General features: G+C 48.2%; 5 protein-coding genes across 7 annotated transcripts; 2 read left to right on the forward strand and 3 right to left on the reverse strand.

Moving 5' to 3' along the window:
* Window positions 1-5: 5 nt before the first annotated feature.
* LOC6595810 (short/branched chain specific acyl-CoA dehydrogenase, mitochondrial) lies at window positions 6-4,700 on the reverse strand. Its single transcript, XM_002021253.2, has 4 exons — window positions 4,573-4,700; window positions 4,394-4,502; window positions 1,140-1,618; window positions 6-851 (listed from the first exon to the last, which is right to left on the reverse strand). Exons 1-4 carry the CDS (start codon window positions 4,606-4,608, stop codon window positions 228-230), a joined length of 1,248 nt encoding a protein of 415 aa, XP_002021289.1. The 5' UTR covers window positions 4,609-4,700; the 3' UTR covers window positions 6-227.
* LOC6596219 lies at window positions 3,479-8,116 on the forward strand. Of its 2 annotated transcripts, none has more exons than XM_026989445.1 (3): window positions 3,479-3,499; window positions 7,597-7,755; window positions 7,830-8,116. In XM_026989445.1, exons 1-3 carry the CDS (start codon window positions 3,491-3,493, stop codon window positions 8,001-8,003), a joined length of 342 nt encoding a protein of 113 aa, XP_026845246.1. In that variant the 5' UTR covers window positions 3,479-3,490; the 3' UTR covers window positions 8,004-8,116. The 2 variants fall into 2 exon arrangements, with proteins under 2 accessions (XP_026845246.1, XP_002021287.1); XM_002021251.2 differs by lacking the exon at window positions 3,479-3,499 and adding an exon at window positions 5,923-5,983.
* Window positions 5,995-7,649, forward strand: LOC6596220 (tRNA (guanine(37)-N1)-methyltransferase). 2 transcript variants are annotated; one of them, XM_002021252.2, is made up of 2 exons: window positions 5,995-7,520; window positions 7,597-7,649. In XM_002021252.2, the coding sequence occupies exon 1, from the start codon at window positions 6,121-6,123 to the stop codon at window positions 7,516-7,518; it is 1,398 nt and encodes a 465-aa protein (XP_002021288.2). In that variant the 5' UTR covers window positions 5,995-6,120; the 3' UTR covers window positions 7,519-7,520; window positions 7,597-7,649. The 2 variants fall into 2 exon arrangements, with proteins under 2 accessions (XP_002021288.2, XP_026845245.1); XM_026989444.1 differs by having other exon boundaries at window positions 7,572-7,601.
* Window positions 8,029-8,930, reverse strand: LOC6596218. Its single transcript, XM_002021250.2, has one exon. It carries the CDS (start codon window positions 8,921-8,923, stop codon window positions 8,114-8,116), a length of 810 nt encoding a protein of 269 aa, XP_002021286.1. The 5' UTR covers window positions 8,924-8,930; the 3' UTR covers window positions 8,029-8,113.
* Window positions 8,931-9,336: 406 nt separating this feature from the next.
* Window positions 9,337-15,155, reverse strand: LOC6596217 (titin homolog). The gene is made up of 4 exons (XM_026989768.1): window positions 14,826-15,155; window positions 13,679-14,442; window positions 12,181-13,606; window positions 9,337-12,115 (listed from the first exon to the last, which is right to left on the reverse strand). The coding sequence occupies exons 1-4, from the start codon at window positions 14,902-14,904 to the stop codon at window positions 10,002-10,004; spliced, it is 4,383 nt and encodes a 1,460-aa protein (XP_026845569.1). The 5' UTR covers window positions 14,905-15,155; the 3' UTR covers window positions 9,337-10,001.
* Between the last annotated feature and the right edge of the window lie 324 nt (window positions 15,156-15,479).

Below are 15,479 nucleotides of genomic sequence, written 5' to 3' on the forward strand. Positions count from 1 at the left end.
AATGGTTTTTGAAATATACTTTTAGATATATGTATATGTAGTTGTATTTGATACAATATAACAGGAAAAACTAGTTAGTAAATGCTATGGTAACATGGAAGAAACCGATAACCGATTAGGGTTCCAGCAGTTCCTTCACATAAATGCACTTGACGTATCTGACGTACGATATCTCAGCTTGTGTATAGGGGCGACGACTTAGGATCATAGTGACTGCTTCTGTGAACTTAGCCCGAATACTCCTTCTTGACGCACTTGGCAATGGTGCTCAGCTGCATGTTGGAGGTGCCCTCGTAGATGGCGCCGATCTTCACATCGCGGTAGAATTTCTCCTGGGGGAAGTCGCGGGTGAATCCCACACCGCCCATCCAGTCAATGCACTTGATGGCCGCACGCTGAGCGACCTCCGAAGCATAGAACTTGGCCATGGCCGCCTCCTTGAGGAAGGGCACACCCTGTTCCTGCAGGCGAGCCGCATTGTAGGTCATCAGGCGAGCCGCTTCGATCTCAGTGGCAATTGTGGCGATCTGGTGCTGCATGGACTGGAAGTTGTAGATAGATTCGCCGAACTGCTTGCGCTCCAGCAGATACGGAATGGTGGCATCGAAGGTGCCCTGGGCCAGGCCCACCATTTGAGCGCCAATGCCGATGCGGCCCTCGTTCAGGAAGCCGGCGGCATACTTATAGCCATGTCCGAAGGTACCCAGGATGTTCTCCTCGGGCACGCGGACATTGTCGAAGGTGAGCATGCAGGTGCCGGAGGCACGGATACCCAGCTTGTCCTCGGGCTTGTTCACGATCAGTCCGGGGGTCTCGCGATCCACAATGAAGGTGGTAATGCCACGGTAGCCCTGGAGAAAAGAGAGAATACTGATCAGTACTAGATTACTTAATAAATCAAAAAAAGCTCGTTCACGCTTGATCTTCGATTAGATGAACTTTGATCTTAGGAGATAAGCTGCGCGGCCAATCGTTCATAAATTGTTCAATTTGAAAAGTGAATTGAGGTGATAGTGAAAATGTCTATAATTGTCTATAATGTCTATAAATTACTAAATATTTAATAAAATTATCCCTTTGAGATCTTTCTTTCGATAATTTCATTATCGAGAAGAATATAACTACAGATAAGAACTTACATCCTCTGGCTTGGCATTGGCAAAGACCAAGAAGACGCCAGCCACATCTGAGTTGGAGATCCACATCTTGGTGCCGTTGATCACATAGTGAGAGCCATCCTTCTTGGCCACAGTCTTCAGGGAGAAGGCATCGGAGCCTGCACCGGGTTCGGTTAGGGCAAAGCTGCCAGCGTATTCCTGAGCCAATTTCGGCAGATATTTCGCCTTCTGTTCGGCATTACCGAACTTGATCATCAGTGAGTTGACCAGCGTGTTGTGGATATCCACAAAGGCGGCTACCGCGGGATCGATCTTCGACAGCTCCTCCACAACAATGATGTTGGTCATGAAGTTGCAGCCGCTGCCGCCCAGCTCTGTGTCGATTTCAATGCCCATCAGGCCATTGTCGAAGACGGCTTTGACCACCGAGGGATCGAATTTGTGCTCGTGGTCCATTTTCTTTACCAGAGGCAGGATTTGATCCTGGGCCAACTTGGCAACTGAAATTAGAAATCAATAAATTTGGAATTGGTTTACTTAAATGTAAATTCGCATTTTTTAAAAGCAATTTCGCTTAAAGCTCTTAGCATTGGAAATTTTAGACAGCTTTTCTGAAAGCTTCGTTGATCGGTATAAAAAAGCTGTTGGTTTAAGCTTTTTGTTCAGCTTTTGAGAACTTTCAACGGCACGTTTTCTTTGACAAACATTAAAATGAATCAAACTGGTCTGGGTTTCTTCCTCTTTTCACAGGGGGGCCTGGTATATTTGTTGTTGGGGCTCTGTTTGTATAAGTTGAGGTATTCCATATATATATTTATATATATATATATATATATATATATATATATGTATACATATATGTGTATATTATGTACGGTTATGTGTGGATGTGTATATGGATAGATGTGTGGGTAGTGCGTGTGTCTTTTTTATCAGCAGATTCGCTCTGTTCTACGATCGCGTGCGGCTCTCACTTCTCTCACTCTTTTTCTCTCTGCTCGTGCCTTTCTATATCTGAATCTTTTGGTCTCTTTGTTTGCTTCTCTCTCCGTATTTATTATTGATATTTTTTAAGCATTAATTTTTTCCTGCTGCCTGCTGCTAGAAAATCCAACAACTGGCACACACCCACCAAAGTTCTCACAGCCTTACCCTCTAATACCTGTTCATATTTCTGCGGTCAGGCTGTCCATTGTGCAGTCATGTTTTACTTATCATGAGGAAAGTTTTAATAATTAATTTTAGTAATATATTTTTGTAGTTACTCGGACCATATGTGCGAGTGGGCAATTTTCTAACAGCTGTGACGTGGAACTAAGGGCTCTAGGGCCCCTGCATTTAAGGGGGAGTCGAGTCTTATCAAACAGGAAACTATACTACACTCCCAATCTCTTTTAATTCGAGTATTATATTGCTCACTAAGCACATTTGATTCTGAGGTAACTGTATTCGTTCCTTGCATGTTTTGTTGGAGACTGTACGACGTCTTCGGAGAATCTAGGCATCTAACACATGTTTCTATTGCGTATTTGACCAATTTAGCTAATTTTCAGCAAGGAAGATAAACACTTAATGTGAGATCTTAGATCAATAAACTACATATAAATACCTGTGCCTACTGTACCTAGTTGGTCTGCTTGTTAGGAAAACCAGTTTGAAATCATGCACTTAGCCACTATTTTGCATGCAGCTCAGATTACGCAACCATCAGACCATATACTGTACCTATACACAAATACTTCGTATAGGTATAGAGAACCATATAGATTGAGACCAATTGAATGATTGATAAGCCTAACAAGGCGAAATTTTAAGTAAAATATGCAAAAGAAGTGTCTGCTCCCCAACTAAGAATCAGGTGGATAGCGGTGACTCCCAGGGGGGCCACCTTCAACTGAGTCAACTCTCTAGGGGAGTGCGCCGACCAAGTGCCACACACACCATTACCCGGCGTAGACACTAGAACAGTGACTACAGTTGGGCGGGGGCGTGGCACTGTCGCATTTATTGATCTATCACAAGTGTAACGCTATTTGGTTGACATCAAACCAGAACCGAACAGCTGACTGACTCGTGAAAATGGAAATGTGGAAGGAAAGACATATGCACACAGAAAGTGTGAGAAAAAGGAGAGAGAAAGGTAGGGAAAAGCTTGCACACCCACGAACCCACCCACGCTTCGAACACGCGTTTCGGTATAGTGATACTCCCCCTTAACGGACAGCGCCAACGACAGTCAGAAAAGACGGCGGCTAAAGCTGGAACTGAAGCGACAGCCAGCACCGAAACCTATATATAGACCGCGTGTGTTTGGGTGAGAATTTGCCCACATTTTGATTGCAAGTGAAAAGAAAATTCAACGTGAATTTTAAATGGAAACTGTAAGTAATTGAAGCTCATTCAAATATATAAAAGAAAAAAAACCCTGATAAGAAAGTTGGAAACAAAACACAGTGATAAAACAAGACCTTGAACTTGCCAAGTTGGCAGCTTTTTGGCAAAGCTTTACGTATCCTGCCCGACAGATGTCCTTTTCGGTGCGGGAGATCACTTTAAGGTAATTTTTTCGAGGATAATACAGAATGATATAGTATGTACACTGCTCATTGGAAAGTAAAATTTTCACAGGAATTTTATTATCCTGCGGAATGTGTTTGTCTGTTTGAAGGCATCCGAAATTATATAATATATAATGACAGGACAAAGTAAATTTATTCAACGTTCAATAAAATCCATTATACATATAGTGCCCTTTATGTAGAAAGAATGAGAAATGGAGGAATGGAGAAGAAAATCTGCACAAAATAAAGAAAATTCTCCAAAAATTATTTCAAATAAAAATATCATTGTAAAAATGCCCCAAACACACAATCTGATATTAAATGATATTTTTCACACTATCAACATGAAAATGTGCTTATCTGGCAGTGAGACCGCACCGGACCCCCTAACTAAACAGCTTTATCAGCAAAAAAAAAATGAAATGAAATGAAAAAACTCGAAAAATAGAGAAATAATAATAGTTTGAGAGCGGCCAAACTGCAGCAAGAATTTTCTACTCAAATAATAATAAATACAAACAGCCTCCATATGAGATGCTTGGAGTTACGTAACAAGCGGCACATAATAAAAAAAATATCTTAAAATTCGTCGAACGAAAAGTATGGAAAAAATAAAAGAAAGAATTCACTGCTTATCAAAGCAGGATTACAGTTAAAATTACAGGGGCCCCTAGAACTTTAGATCTGTGCACAGTGTACAAAGGAATCACTCACCAGTCTCCTTCATCATCTTCTCATCCTCGGTGAGGAAGGTCAGAGGTGGGGGCAAACCAGTTGCCGAGGACATGGCAGCATTTTGCTGACGTGCTGCGGCGTTAACCAGCTGGAATTCATAGAAATGTCATTTAAATTAGCTAAACAATTTGGCGATTGGTTGTAGGCGTGGCTCTTACCATACGCATGGGCAGTTTCTTCAGGCTGTTCATCATGGTGGATGTGGTGGAAATATTAATTGGATCAAGTGGACTCTGTGGGCAGGAGGTTTTCCCAAGACAATACACAACAGCAACAGTTGGCTGCACACACGCGAATGATTTCCATTCTCCAGACACATATCAGTGGAGCCGAAACTTTGGGCCCCAAAGCAGCGATCCGATCGACAAGAGCAAGATGATTTGAAAAGCTTTTGATCTCCAAAACTTACCAGAGCGCCAATCATTTAACTGTTAACACCGAAGGCTCTTAAAGTGCTGTAGAGCGCACGCTATTGCTGAAGTTTGACATTTTGGCGAAAAATGGTCGATTTACAGTGCACACACCAATCTACTCTTAAAAAAAAACAACAATAAATTTGGATCAACTAAAATTCTAATCTAATACCCTATTTAAGCCAGGGTTAAGTTATTGAGCTATTGAGCTTTGGGCAAAACTCGGTTTTTTTATATAGCATAAGACTAGGGGCTTAGTGGTAGCAACATGCTCTGCACATTTCTGTGAACTATTACCACTAGTAACAGCAAAAACTAGCTGATCAAAAATTAATCTTTGGGGCGTTGAAATTGTGGCTCAGGGAAAAAAGTGCAAAACACAAACTCCTGCATTACGGGTAATGTAGTAGAGCTTCGATTTGTCCACCTGGAGAAACAGCACTCTGGCTGTCCAGAGTGCTGCCTGTATTTTTTGCACCTCCAGGACCTACCATCCAAGTACCAGGCGATAGCCCTCGAATCCCTGGTGGCACCGAAACCCATCTGAATTGCACCTAAAACCGAATTTTGACATTAATTAAAAGAATAGGGTATACAAATTCCATACTCCATAAATATGTAGTTCATATGTACCATAACTGTAGTTAGAGTGTAGTTACCATGTCCGAGAATAGCCATTTTTGTTGATCTTTTTTCTAAACCTTATTTTAGACACAATAAAATAAAATAGTGTACTTGAAATTATCCATTCACGTAGAAAATTGATTCATCAATCGGACAATATTCTATGTTTAGTGCGGAGTATTCTAACTAGTTGGCAACATCAAACAGAATATGAAAATCGACGAATATGATTTCCGATCATGGACAGAGAACGATTAACCCTTTGTAGAACCCAGTGGGTATTAATATATACGGTTCCAAAATTACGAAACTTGAAGAGTTTTAGTGCACTTCCGTTTTCTTTTTTAGCAAGGAGGCAGAATGGATCTATAAGAAGAATTTGCAAACAGAATTGTTTCCCGCTGTTTGACTCAAGTTGTTCACCTGTTTAAATTGAGGGGTGTAAGATGGGTTAAACTCTTTTTTTTTCATTGATTGAAAGTTTGTTTGGATTTGTTTACTAATTACATCCAGTTTAGCAATACTTTAAAAGGTATTTTGAAAGAAGTTGTGCACTTACAGGGCTTTGCAAGAGAGCTGAACAGCTGGGACAAATAAAAACACCATAAAAACTAACATTAAACGCACTAAACACACAGCCTTTAAAACACAGAGGGCACACGTGCTTAGATGATTTTTGTGCCGCGGCTGGAGGTACCAAAAATAACGATTATATCCACCCGTTTACGTCACTACTTTCGAAACATGAACTGTTCCGAGCTGCTGCCGCCCGCCTCGGTGAGGGGGATGCTGGAGCTCCAGCGTGCGGAGTTCCAAAAGCGTGTGCAAGTTCCCCAACTGCGGGTGCCCGAGCTGCAGGTGCAACGTGTAATCCCTCTGGTCAAGAAATTCCTGCTCAAAATGGAGCACATGCATCCAGTGCGCGCTGTGGACAAGTCGCGGGAGATACTACTGCACCCCATGCCTATAAAAGCCTGGGAATCCCTTCCCACAGAAGACCTTCAGAAGCAGCAGGTCACGCAGGATAACTTCAGCTTTGTCGAACTTGAGTTGAACTACGAGAACTGGAGCGCCAACGAAATCCTAAAGAGTGTGCTCCCAGAGGAGGAGGATGGAATGACATCCTACTCGCGAATCGGACACATCGTGCATCTGAACCTGCGCGACCACCTCCTGCCGTACAAGCAGCTCATAGGGGAAGTGCTGCGCGACAAGCTTCCGAACTGCCGCACGGTAGTCAATAAAGCGTCTTCCATAGACAATACGTACCGAAACTTCCAGCTGGAGCTGATATGCGGGGAAGCCGAGTACCAAGTGGAGACCAAGGAGAATGGCATTCCTTTCGAGTTTGATTTCTCCAAGGTTTACTGGAACCCCCGCCTATCTACCGAGCACGAGCGCATTGTTAAACTGCTCCAGCCAGGAGACGTTCTCTACGATGTGTTTGCCGGCGTGGGTCCGTTCAGCGTGCCGGCGGCGAAGAAGCGCTGCCATGTCCTGGCTAACGATCTGAACCCCGTCAGTTTCCACTGGCTGCAGCACAACGCGAAACGGAACAAGTGCCTTTCTAACATCAAAATGTCCAACAAAGATGGAAGAGAGTTTATTTTGAAGGAACTGCGGGCGGACCTGCTGCAACGACTGCGTTTGACGGACACATCTTCGTATGCCACTCACATAACAATGAATCTCCCAGCCATGGCTGTGGAATTCCTGGATGCGTTTCGCGGCCTCTACACAGACAACGAGCTAGCTGATATCTCCGATGCTGTTGTCTTCCCCACTGTTCACGTATATTCGTTCGCCAAGGGCGAGAATACCAAAGCATTAGTGAGGGCGCAGGTAGAACAGAATCTGGCTTCCACACTGGACGAGAAACAGCTTCAGGGCATTAGCTTTGTGCGTAATGTAGCGCCAAATAAGGACATGTACAGGGTATCCTTTAAACTTACGCGGCATTTGCTAACCACGCCAAAGGAAGCCGAAGCCAATAACGTACGCAAGCGGTGCGCGGAGGATGAGAAAGTTGATCCTGAGGTGGCGGCAACAAAAGTGAAATGTGTTTAAAAGTTGTGTTTTTACAATAAAGTTTCCTTAAAAAAAGCGAAGTAAACAAACAGCGTCTCTTCCTTTGAATACTTGCAGATGGGTCGCAACAAGGCCAATAACAAGAAGGTTGCTCCTGCAGCGAAGCCGAAGACACCGCTAAACAAATCAAAGAAAGCCAAGAATCTATTCAAAGTGGCCGACAACAGGAAGGGCAAGGGCAAGAAGCCCAAAGAAGTGCAGGGCAATCTAAAGCAGGTGAGTGGAGGATTCACATGTTGGCTAGTACAGCATCCAAAGGATACCATCTTCAATCAATGCCAATATTCCAGATCAAGGAATCTGTCAAGGCCAAGCAGGAAAAGGTGGATGCCACTCTCAAGACATTGCATAAGGATATGGTGGTCAAGAAGCCGAAGCCAGCCGTGTTCCCCATCAAGAACAAGAGGAAGCCAGCTGCCAATACCGAGAAGGTGTCCGACACTTTGGGCAAACTTAAGTTCTAAGGACCGCCCAATGATTTAGATGTAGTTAGTTCCCATTCATTGTTAAAGGCCTCGGCCGAATGTTGCTAGTGCAAAGATCATACAAATATACGATAGATATATTGACCACTCTAGACAACTGGGAGTGCTCCCACTGGAGATCCGTTTCCCGGAGGGATCACAGCAGCTGGAATCGTTGTGGGAGGTGCTGGCGTCGAGGTTGGTGCAGCAGTTGCTGCAGTGGTTGTTGGATTGACAGCAACATTCCATCCGAAGAGCTCGCGTATAATTCCATCCAACTGAGCCGTGTCGATGCCCGCCTGCGTCAGGTCCGCCACAACCTGCACAGTACCCGGCAAAGCCAACCAGCGTTCGTAGACCACTCGCAGAGCCTGGAGTCTTGACCAGAACTGGGAAAAGATGCCCGGTTGCAACAGTTTGGCGTCGATGTGGGCTCGAATCGCATATTGTGGAAAGTAGAGCTGCGCCTCGTTCAGAAATCCCTGCCAGCCGAAAACGGTGCCAGACCAGTAGGGGAAGCGGTTGAACAAAGTGACGGCTAGCTCCTGCTCCTCCATCTCAAAGGCGCCGCCTGATGCCACCAGCTGCTGGTCGACCCACTGTAGGAATAGGATGAGCTCGGGCTGCGAGAGCAGACGCCAGCGGGCCGTGAAGCCAGCGTTGCTGTTGATAATCCGCACGAAGGCTTGGAACTGAGCATCGTTGATCAGGTACCGCGCCAGCAGCTGATTCAGAGGCTTGAACTGAATCAGACGTGTAATCTCATCCAGATCCCGGGCGAGGGTTGGAGGCGGCGGCGGAGGAGCCACGGGGTAAGGCTGCAGGAATTCTCCTCCAGCTGGTTGTTGTGCCAGCGGCCATTGGGCAAGTGATCCGGTGCCAAGGGCCAAGAAGAAGAGCAACCCCAGAGTAATAGCCATGGCTGTATAGCTACGACTGGATGCCAGCCAACCGAAAGTAGCTACCTTTTATACAATTAGTACTCGCATATCCATATCATATCCCACTTATCTGCTGATAGCGGCCTCCCGGAATTTGTCGCAGCATCTTTGCTGACAGTTGTCGTCATCTGATAAGCCCCCTATTCGATCTGTTTATAGTATCACTCGGATAGTAATCCCTCGAGGAAGTCTGAGTCCGGGATAAACAGGGAGAGCAAACAAGACAAGACCAAAACAAAGACCAAATTGAGAATAACTTAACCCTAGATACTCGTACATCTCTATGGGGCGGTGAATACTCGCAGGCGAATTTTAGTTTGGTTTGGCCTAAGCTTTATTTCCAAAATCACCAACAATGCAGATTGACGACAAAGAACCGCAAACGAACACTTCATAACATGAGGGGCACAAAATGAAACATAAATACATACATATGTACATATGTAGAATTTATGGTCGAATAGGTCTTCAATGAACAACCCTAACAAACACACACTCATCATTTTTAAAAGAAAAGGAAAATAGTCGAGCTTCGGGAACCGAAGAATGAAATATCCTTGCAAATTGAAAAGTAGGGTCCCATGCAATTACAATTTTTTACCATTCTTCAGAGACGGCATTTTATAAGACGATTGTCATTAATTGGTTAAAAAAAACTCAAGTCTTTTCCCACAGCGGACACACTTTTGATACACATCGTATAACTCGATGCATATACACAGCAGGTAGACGGACCTGGTTAAGTGATAAACTTATCTTCAAGGTTATTAAATTATTAGTACCAGCGAATCTTCATTGGAGAAACGGTGGGAAAGTCAACAATGAATCATTTCAATGATGTACCAAGCCTTTTCGACCTACTTTGGACAGAATTCGGAATAGATTTGCAAGGACTCTTGACGTATACAGCATATTGAGTACGAGGCTCGGCTCGGCTCTGACAAGGATTCTTTGATATTCCGTAACAGAACTTTAGCTTAAGATACATAAATAAGTCGACATTAATAAAAACTAGCTTAATCGATAAACGCATGTGAGGATGACCAAGACCAGAGGATCAGGCCTCGTCGTTGCCCTTGCGACGCAACCAGGTGGGTATATAGCCCCTTACGGCTTCGCCCAGTTGGCGGTAAATGATCAGCCCCAGAATTGGCAGGACCAGTCTCGCGTCCTTGAACAAGTACACATAACAGGCAACCAGGAAGAGAACCAGATCCGTACAGTAGCTGAGAGCCGAGCGGACCTTCTCGTGCGTATGCTCCTCCGATTGGAGCACCGCCAGTGCGGACGCTCTCTCCAGAAGATCCCGCTCGGCGCTTGACAGAACCAAGGCCGTCTGTGAGGTCCTCTCTACTGCCAGAGCCAGGCTTCCCGTAGCTGGTGGTGGGGGTCTATTGAGCGAGGTGTCGCGAGACCGAGTGCTGGACGGAACCCGCCGCTTAATCACCCGCTTTACCTTTACGAGACGCGTTCGTCCCCGGGCATCGGGACGAGCCTCGACCGTCTCGCTCATGACGCTCTCACTCTCCGCCTCCGTCTTGTTCCTTGTTTTAAGAGGGGGCACCACTAGGATAGTCGGGTACTCCGGCTCCTCCTCCTCCTTCTGCCTTTGAGTCTGCTGCTCGCTCTCCTCCCGCACTAACTCATCTTTGTCGCGTGATTTGTGATACGCCAGATTACTGGACGCATCACGGACATGTACCAGCTGCTCCCTCTCCGAGATGGACAGACGCCGCTCCCGACTGACTACTGGGGGTGCCAACAGCATGTCGTCGTTGGTCTTGCTAGCCAGCCGCCTCCTGTGTTCCTCCGTGTTTGACATGGATCCCTCATCCTCGTCAGTTTCGGCTGCTGCCTTGGCGGCGGCCCGCTTCAGCTCCTCGCGGTCCAAGTAGAGTGGCGTGTGGTATTTGTGGGAGCTGCCCACCTCCCGGACTAGGTCGCTGTAGTGATCGACGGCGGCATGGGCCTCCTCCTGCATGAGGCGCTCGGCCTCTAGGCGACGTAGTTCCTCTTCCTCCTTGGCCCTGCGTTTGACCTCCAAATCAGCCGCAATGGCAGCGGCATTGGTTTTCTCCAGAGGATTCGATATCTCCTCGTTGGCTTCAGTGTTCTTCTCGGTGGCGGATCGCTTGTCGCGACTAAAGAACGACTTTATGCCTTTGGCCAGGTCCATCTTTAAGCTGCTCGTACTGGGATTGGGCGCAGCATTTGGTACGGATGGCTGTGGGATGGCTGCAACTCCCACTGCGGAGGTGGCTGTGGATCCATTGCCATTTCCAGGCAAGGATGGACTGTTGGGTGGGCTCACCGGCTGCTCCACATGCTCGTTGGACGAGCGTTTAAGGATCGGCTTGGGGACAAAGTCTGGACTGGGCAGAGGCATAGGGCGGTTGAGCACAACAGCTGCCTGCTCCGGTGTGGGGGCGCGATAGGGTGTAAAGGTGCCAGCGCCCATGTTCCGAGGATGGTACGTCTCCAGATCGCGGGGGCTGGGCGAGCGAGTGCGAGCCAGCAGTTCCATCTTGAACTTCTCAATGGAGTCCTGCTCCGAGGAGGCAGTGCTCTCGGTGTAGTCGGATCCCAGATCGTAGCTGGACTGCTGTTTACCCTGTGCTGGATAGTCCTCATCCATCTCCATATTCATGTCTTCACTGTCTTCTGCTGTGCTCTCGGTCCGCTCTTCTTCGTCAAGCTCTTCGTGTTCCCGGATGCGCTGCTGTTCCTCGCCCGAAATCTGTCCCGTAGTGTGCGTGCGTGAGAGGCTGCTCAGATCGTTGACATTCTCCCTTGAGTCCCACTTTCGACCCATGCTAACCATGTCCGCTGATTGCCGACGCAGTTCGCTCCTCCGCTCGAACGAAACGCGCTCTGCCTCTGAAATGGAGCCCAGGCGTTTGCGGAGATTAGCCGGCGGAACAGGCGCCTGCGTACTGCTTGCTATTCTGTCCTGGGAGGCCTTTCTCGACTTGGCGGCTTGCTCCAGCTCTACCGCCTCATAGAATCTCGCCATTGCTCGCTCGTAGAGCAGCTCGGTGGAGCTCACGGACCGGCGCAGCGGGAAGGTGGTATGCAGGTTGTTGAACTCCAGAAATGCCAGATCTGGTGCGGAGATGGATATGGGCGGTGGCTGTATGGCATCCTCCAGGTCTAGCTCGAAGGAATCTTGCTCTGTGGAAAGGACAAATGCAAAACTGGAATGTCTTGGACCATGGATGGGCTCTGGGTATACTTACTGTCCTTATCCTTGACCTTGCTGTTCTTGTCGAAGACGACGAGCATGAACTCGTTGCTGGTGTGCACCTCGTCGTGCTTGTCCGCAAACCTGGAGGTACGTCTCGGAACTGGAGAAGAGTCTGGTTTGGGCTTGTGTTTCGGTTTGGGGGACTCTTCCGGGACTGGAACTAGAAGCGGAGCTGTGGCTGTTGCTGTTGCTGTGGCTGGTGGTGGTGCACTGATCTCAATGGTGGGCAGCCTTTCGCCAATCACCGCACTAGCACTGGCAGCCACTGCCAATGCCAGGGTGGGTACGTTCCTCGCCGGACTCAGGGCCTGGCCCGAGAATCGTCTCACATTCTGGTTAACCCCCAGCTGGACAGGCTCCGCACTACGCTGCAGGGCTGGAGTTGACTTGATGGGCTCCGGTGGTGATGTTGGTTTCGTTTCGGAGTGTTGTCGATTCGTTGGCGGACTCAGACTTCGTTTTCGGTGGAGGACCGTTTTACCCGGCTTTTCCGCAGGCGGAGTGGGCAGGGGCTGTGGTTGGGGCTGCAGTGGGGACCTCTCTTTGGCCACAGCCGTGGGCTTGGTATTGAACAACTTGAGAGGTGAGCCAACTGGCGACTTCTGGGGCCTAGCCGGGGGCTCTGTCTTCTCGACCAGAGCGGTGGTGGTGATCAGCGTGAGGTTGAGCTTGTTATTGGATCCAGCCGCCGGCTTGGCCGACGAGTCGGCACTGCTCTGGGAGGGGCTCTTGCGGACGTCCATTCTTAGAGCCTGGTCCGAGGTGCCGTAGGACATTTCATGGTGCAGCTGCTCATTGTCGATGAGCTGAGGCTTTGGCTTGCGTTTGGCGTTTGGTGACTGCTTGGGCGACATGCCCGTCGCAGCATCTGCATGGGGACGTGGTGGAGAGAGCGTCTTGCGGCGTGGCGGTACTTGGACGGCGTCCGACTTGGGCTTATCCTTCTCCTCGCCGGCAATTTTGGTGGCAGACTTGGGCTTGGTGATGCCACGCTTGGGATCGGGTATGAAGAGCAGCTCCGACTCCTCGGATGGCTCACTCAGGCCATAGGGGTTCTCAGCCTTGACGCGGAACTTGTACTCCGAGCCCTCTATCAGATCGTGTAGAGTGGTCGTCAGGGCCCGCGTGGTGGCGGCCTTTAGCCAGACGTTCCAGCCAATTCGAAAGTACTCCACAATGTAGTTGCCGATCTTGCAGCCGCCATCGTCCAGAGGTGCCGTCCAGGAGAGCGTTGCGGACTTGCCGAACGACATGTTCAGACGGGGAGCACCCGGGGCATTCGGCCGTGCCGTTACCGTGACCAGAAACGATGTGTTGTCTTCCCCCAGCTTGTTCCATGCACGCACCATGTATTCGCCACGGTCCTCCCGATGCACGTTGTCTATCTTGAGAAGCGAATTTTTCTCCGTATTGGTGACCTTCAGTAAGAACAAATAACGGCTTAAAAAATGCAGATTGAATATTCAAAAAATACGTGTATAGTAAAATACCTCGAATCGTCCACCAGGGGCAATCACTTCGCCCTCATGGAGCCAGCTAATGGCCGGCGGCGGCTGTCCGGCAATGCCGACCTTCAGACGCAGTACCTCGTCGGCTTCCACGATGAGTCCGTCCTCGTAGGTGCGTGGCAAACGAATCTTGGGTGGCGCCTGCACCATAAGCCTGGCTTTGGTCACCACGTGGCCAGCTCGGTTCGTTGCTGTGCACTTGATTTCGCCTTCGTCCGTCAGTGCCACTTGGTGGATGATCAGAACACTGGCGTCGTTGTCGTTGACGATCTTGGTGCGTCGACTGCTGAAGATCTCATAGCCATCCTTGAACCAGTTGATCTCCGGCGGCGGTTCGCCCAGGATGCGCACCCGGAACTCGATCCGCTCGTCCTCCACCGCATCAGTGTCCAACAGCTCGTCGATAAAGCGGGGAACAGTTATCGCGTTGCGCTGGAGTGTAACCGTTAGGGGATCAGAGAGCTCGCTAGCGTCGGATCGTCCCACGATGTTCTCGGCAAAGCAGCGAAATTGGTATCGCCAGCCTGGCTCCAGTCCACTGATGCAGACATCGCACCGGGAGACAGGCGTGGGTGTGGCACGCACCCAATGCGGCGAGCCCATGCGACGGTGCTCCACCGTGTAGCCGGTGATTGGAGAGCCTCCGTCGAGTAGCGGACGATCCCAGCGCAGGTTGACCACATCGGGCTGCTGCTCCGAGAGCGACAGCGGCGTCAGTATAGGCCGACCAGGCGGAGAGGGTCGTTCTGAAAGCATAAGCAAGCATAAATGATGCACTGAAAACTGGTCCCTCTCTCAGTTTCTGCCGCCCGATGGCTCTCTTTCTCTCTGTCTTTAGCCGTAGCCGTAGCCGTAGCCACAGCCACAGCCGTAGCCGTAGTTTCGAAAACATTACTTTTGTCGTTTTGATTTTTTAGGCCAAACATTCACACAATCACGGACCAGACCAGACCACGGCAACCACTTGAGTGTGCGAGTCGCTATAAATAGACAAATTTCTAGCGCTCCCACCAGCTATGTGGGCTCCGTCTGCGCTGATTATAGCCCATCCGAATGCTTTCTATCGGACTAAATGGACTGGGATTGGGAATACTTTTGGATATGTTTTCGAAGTTACGCTAAAACTTGCCTGCAGACTTCCAGTGGACATTCTTCTTGGGTCGACCGCTCTGTGCATGGGCATGCAGCTTTCCCGGCTGATTTCCCATCTCGAGATGCTAAATATTTAACCTATTTGCAATTATTTGTGCATATATAGAAGTTTCTATATATAGACAGTCGAAATTAACTGAAGACACTCGCGGATCCGTCGCTTTAATTGAATGTTTTTCGACAAAACTCTCAACTGACGCCTCGATTGTAAATTCTAATAATGTAATTTTCGTAACATGAATTTGTTGATTGCAAGCGTTGCCATTTTTACGGCGCGTTAAATAATCCGTTCGTTAGTCAAGCATCTCCTCGATTCCACGACAGTGTGAGTGAGTCGCGTAAGCTTTTTTCTGGGCGCTTTAAATGTCAACGACGAATAGCGATCAGTGTTGCCAGCGCCGCTGGGCTGGTCGTTTTCCAGCACTGCAAGCGCAGTGTTACGGTATATTACAGTATATTTAATAAGGTAGCCCCACACATTTTCGACACGTTAAATGAAGTTAGTGAAACAAAATGAGCAAAGATTTAAAGCAAATTATAAACAGTGTTCACCAGCAAATGGTATCATGATCATGTATCACGTGTCATCTATCTTGTTTTGAGTGCTGGCACCAGCAGATCTAAGCTGGGA

This window comes from Drosophila persimilis, unplaced genomic scaffold (genome assembly GCF_003286085.1).
Source record: "Drosophila persimilis strain 14011-0111.01,24,50 unplaced genomic scaffold, DperRS2 tig00000431-arrow-pilon, whole genome shotgun sequence".
Taxonomy (NCBI): Eukaryota; Metazoa; Arthropoda; class Insecta; order Diptera; family Drosophilidae; genus Drosophila; species Drosophila persimilis.

Bases quoted from the DNA above. Each gene is read 5' to 3' on its own strand.
- LOC6596219 (XM_026989445.1), top strand. The intron at 7,756-7,829 runs GTGAGTGGAGGA...CCAATATTCCAG, and splicing joins TGCAGGGCAATCTAAAGCAG to ATCAAGGAATCTGTCAAGGC.
- LOC6595810 (XM_002021253.2), bottom strand. From the start codon at position 4,608: ATGATGAACAGCCTGAAGAAACTGCCCATGCGTATG. The intron at 1,619-4,393 runs GTGAGTGATTCC...TTCTAATTTCAG, and splicing joins GAAGATGATGAAGGAGACTG to TTGCCAAGTTGGCCCAGGAT. The intron at 852-1,139 runs GTAAGTTCTTAT...TCTTTTCTCCAG, and splicing joins CCAATGCCAAGCCAGAGGAT to GGCTACCGTGGCATTACCAC.
- LOC6596220 (XM_002021252.2), top strand. From the start codon at position 6,121: ATGATTTTTGTGCCGCGGCTGGAGGTACCAAAAATAACGATTATATCC.
- LOC6596218 (XM_002021250.2), bottom strand. From the start codon at position 8,923: ATGGCTATTACTCTGGGGTTGCTCTTCTTCTTGGCCCTTGGCACCGGA.
- LOC6596217 (XM_026989768.1), bottom strand. From the start codon at position 14,904: ATGGGAAATCAGCCGGGAAAGCTGCATGCCCATGCACAGAGCGGTCGA. The intron at 14,443-14,825 runs GCAAGTTTTAGC...TTATGCTTTCAG, and splicing joins TGTCCACTGGAAGTCTGCAG to AACGACCCTCTCCGCCTGGT. The intron at 13,607-13,678 runs GTATTTTACTAT...TTCTTACTGAAG, and splicing joins CCCCTGGTGGACGATTCGAG to GTCACCAATACGGAGAAAAA.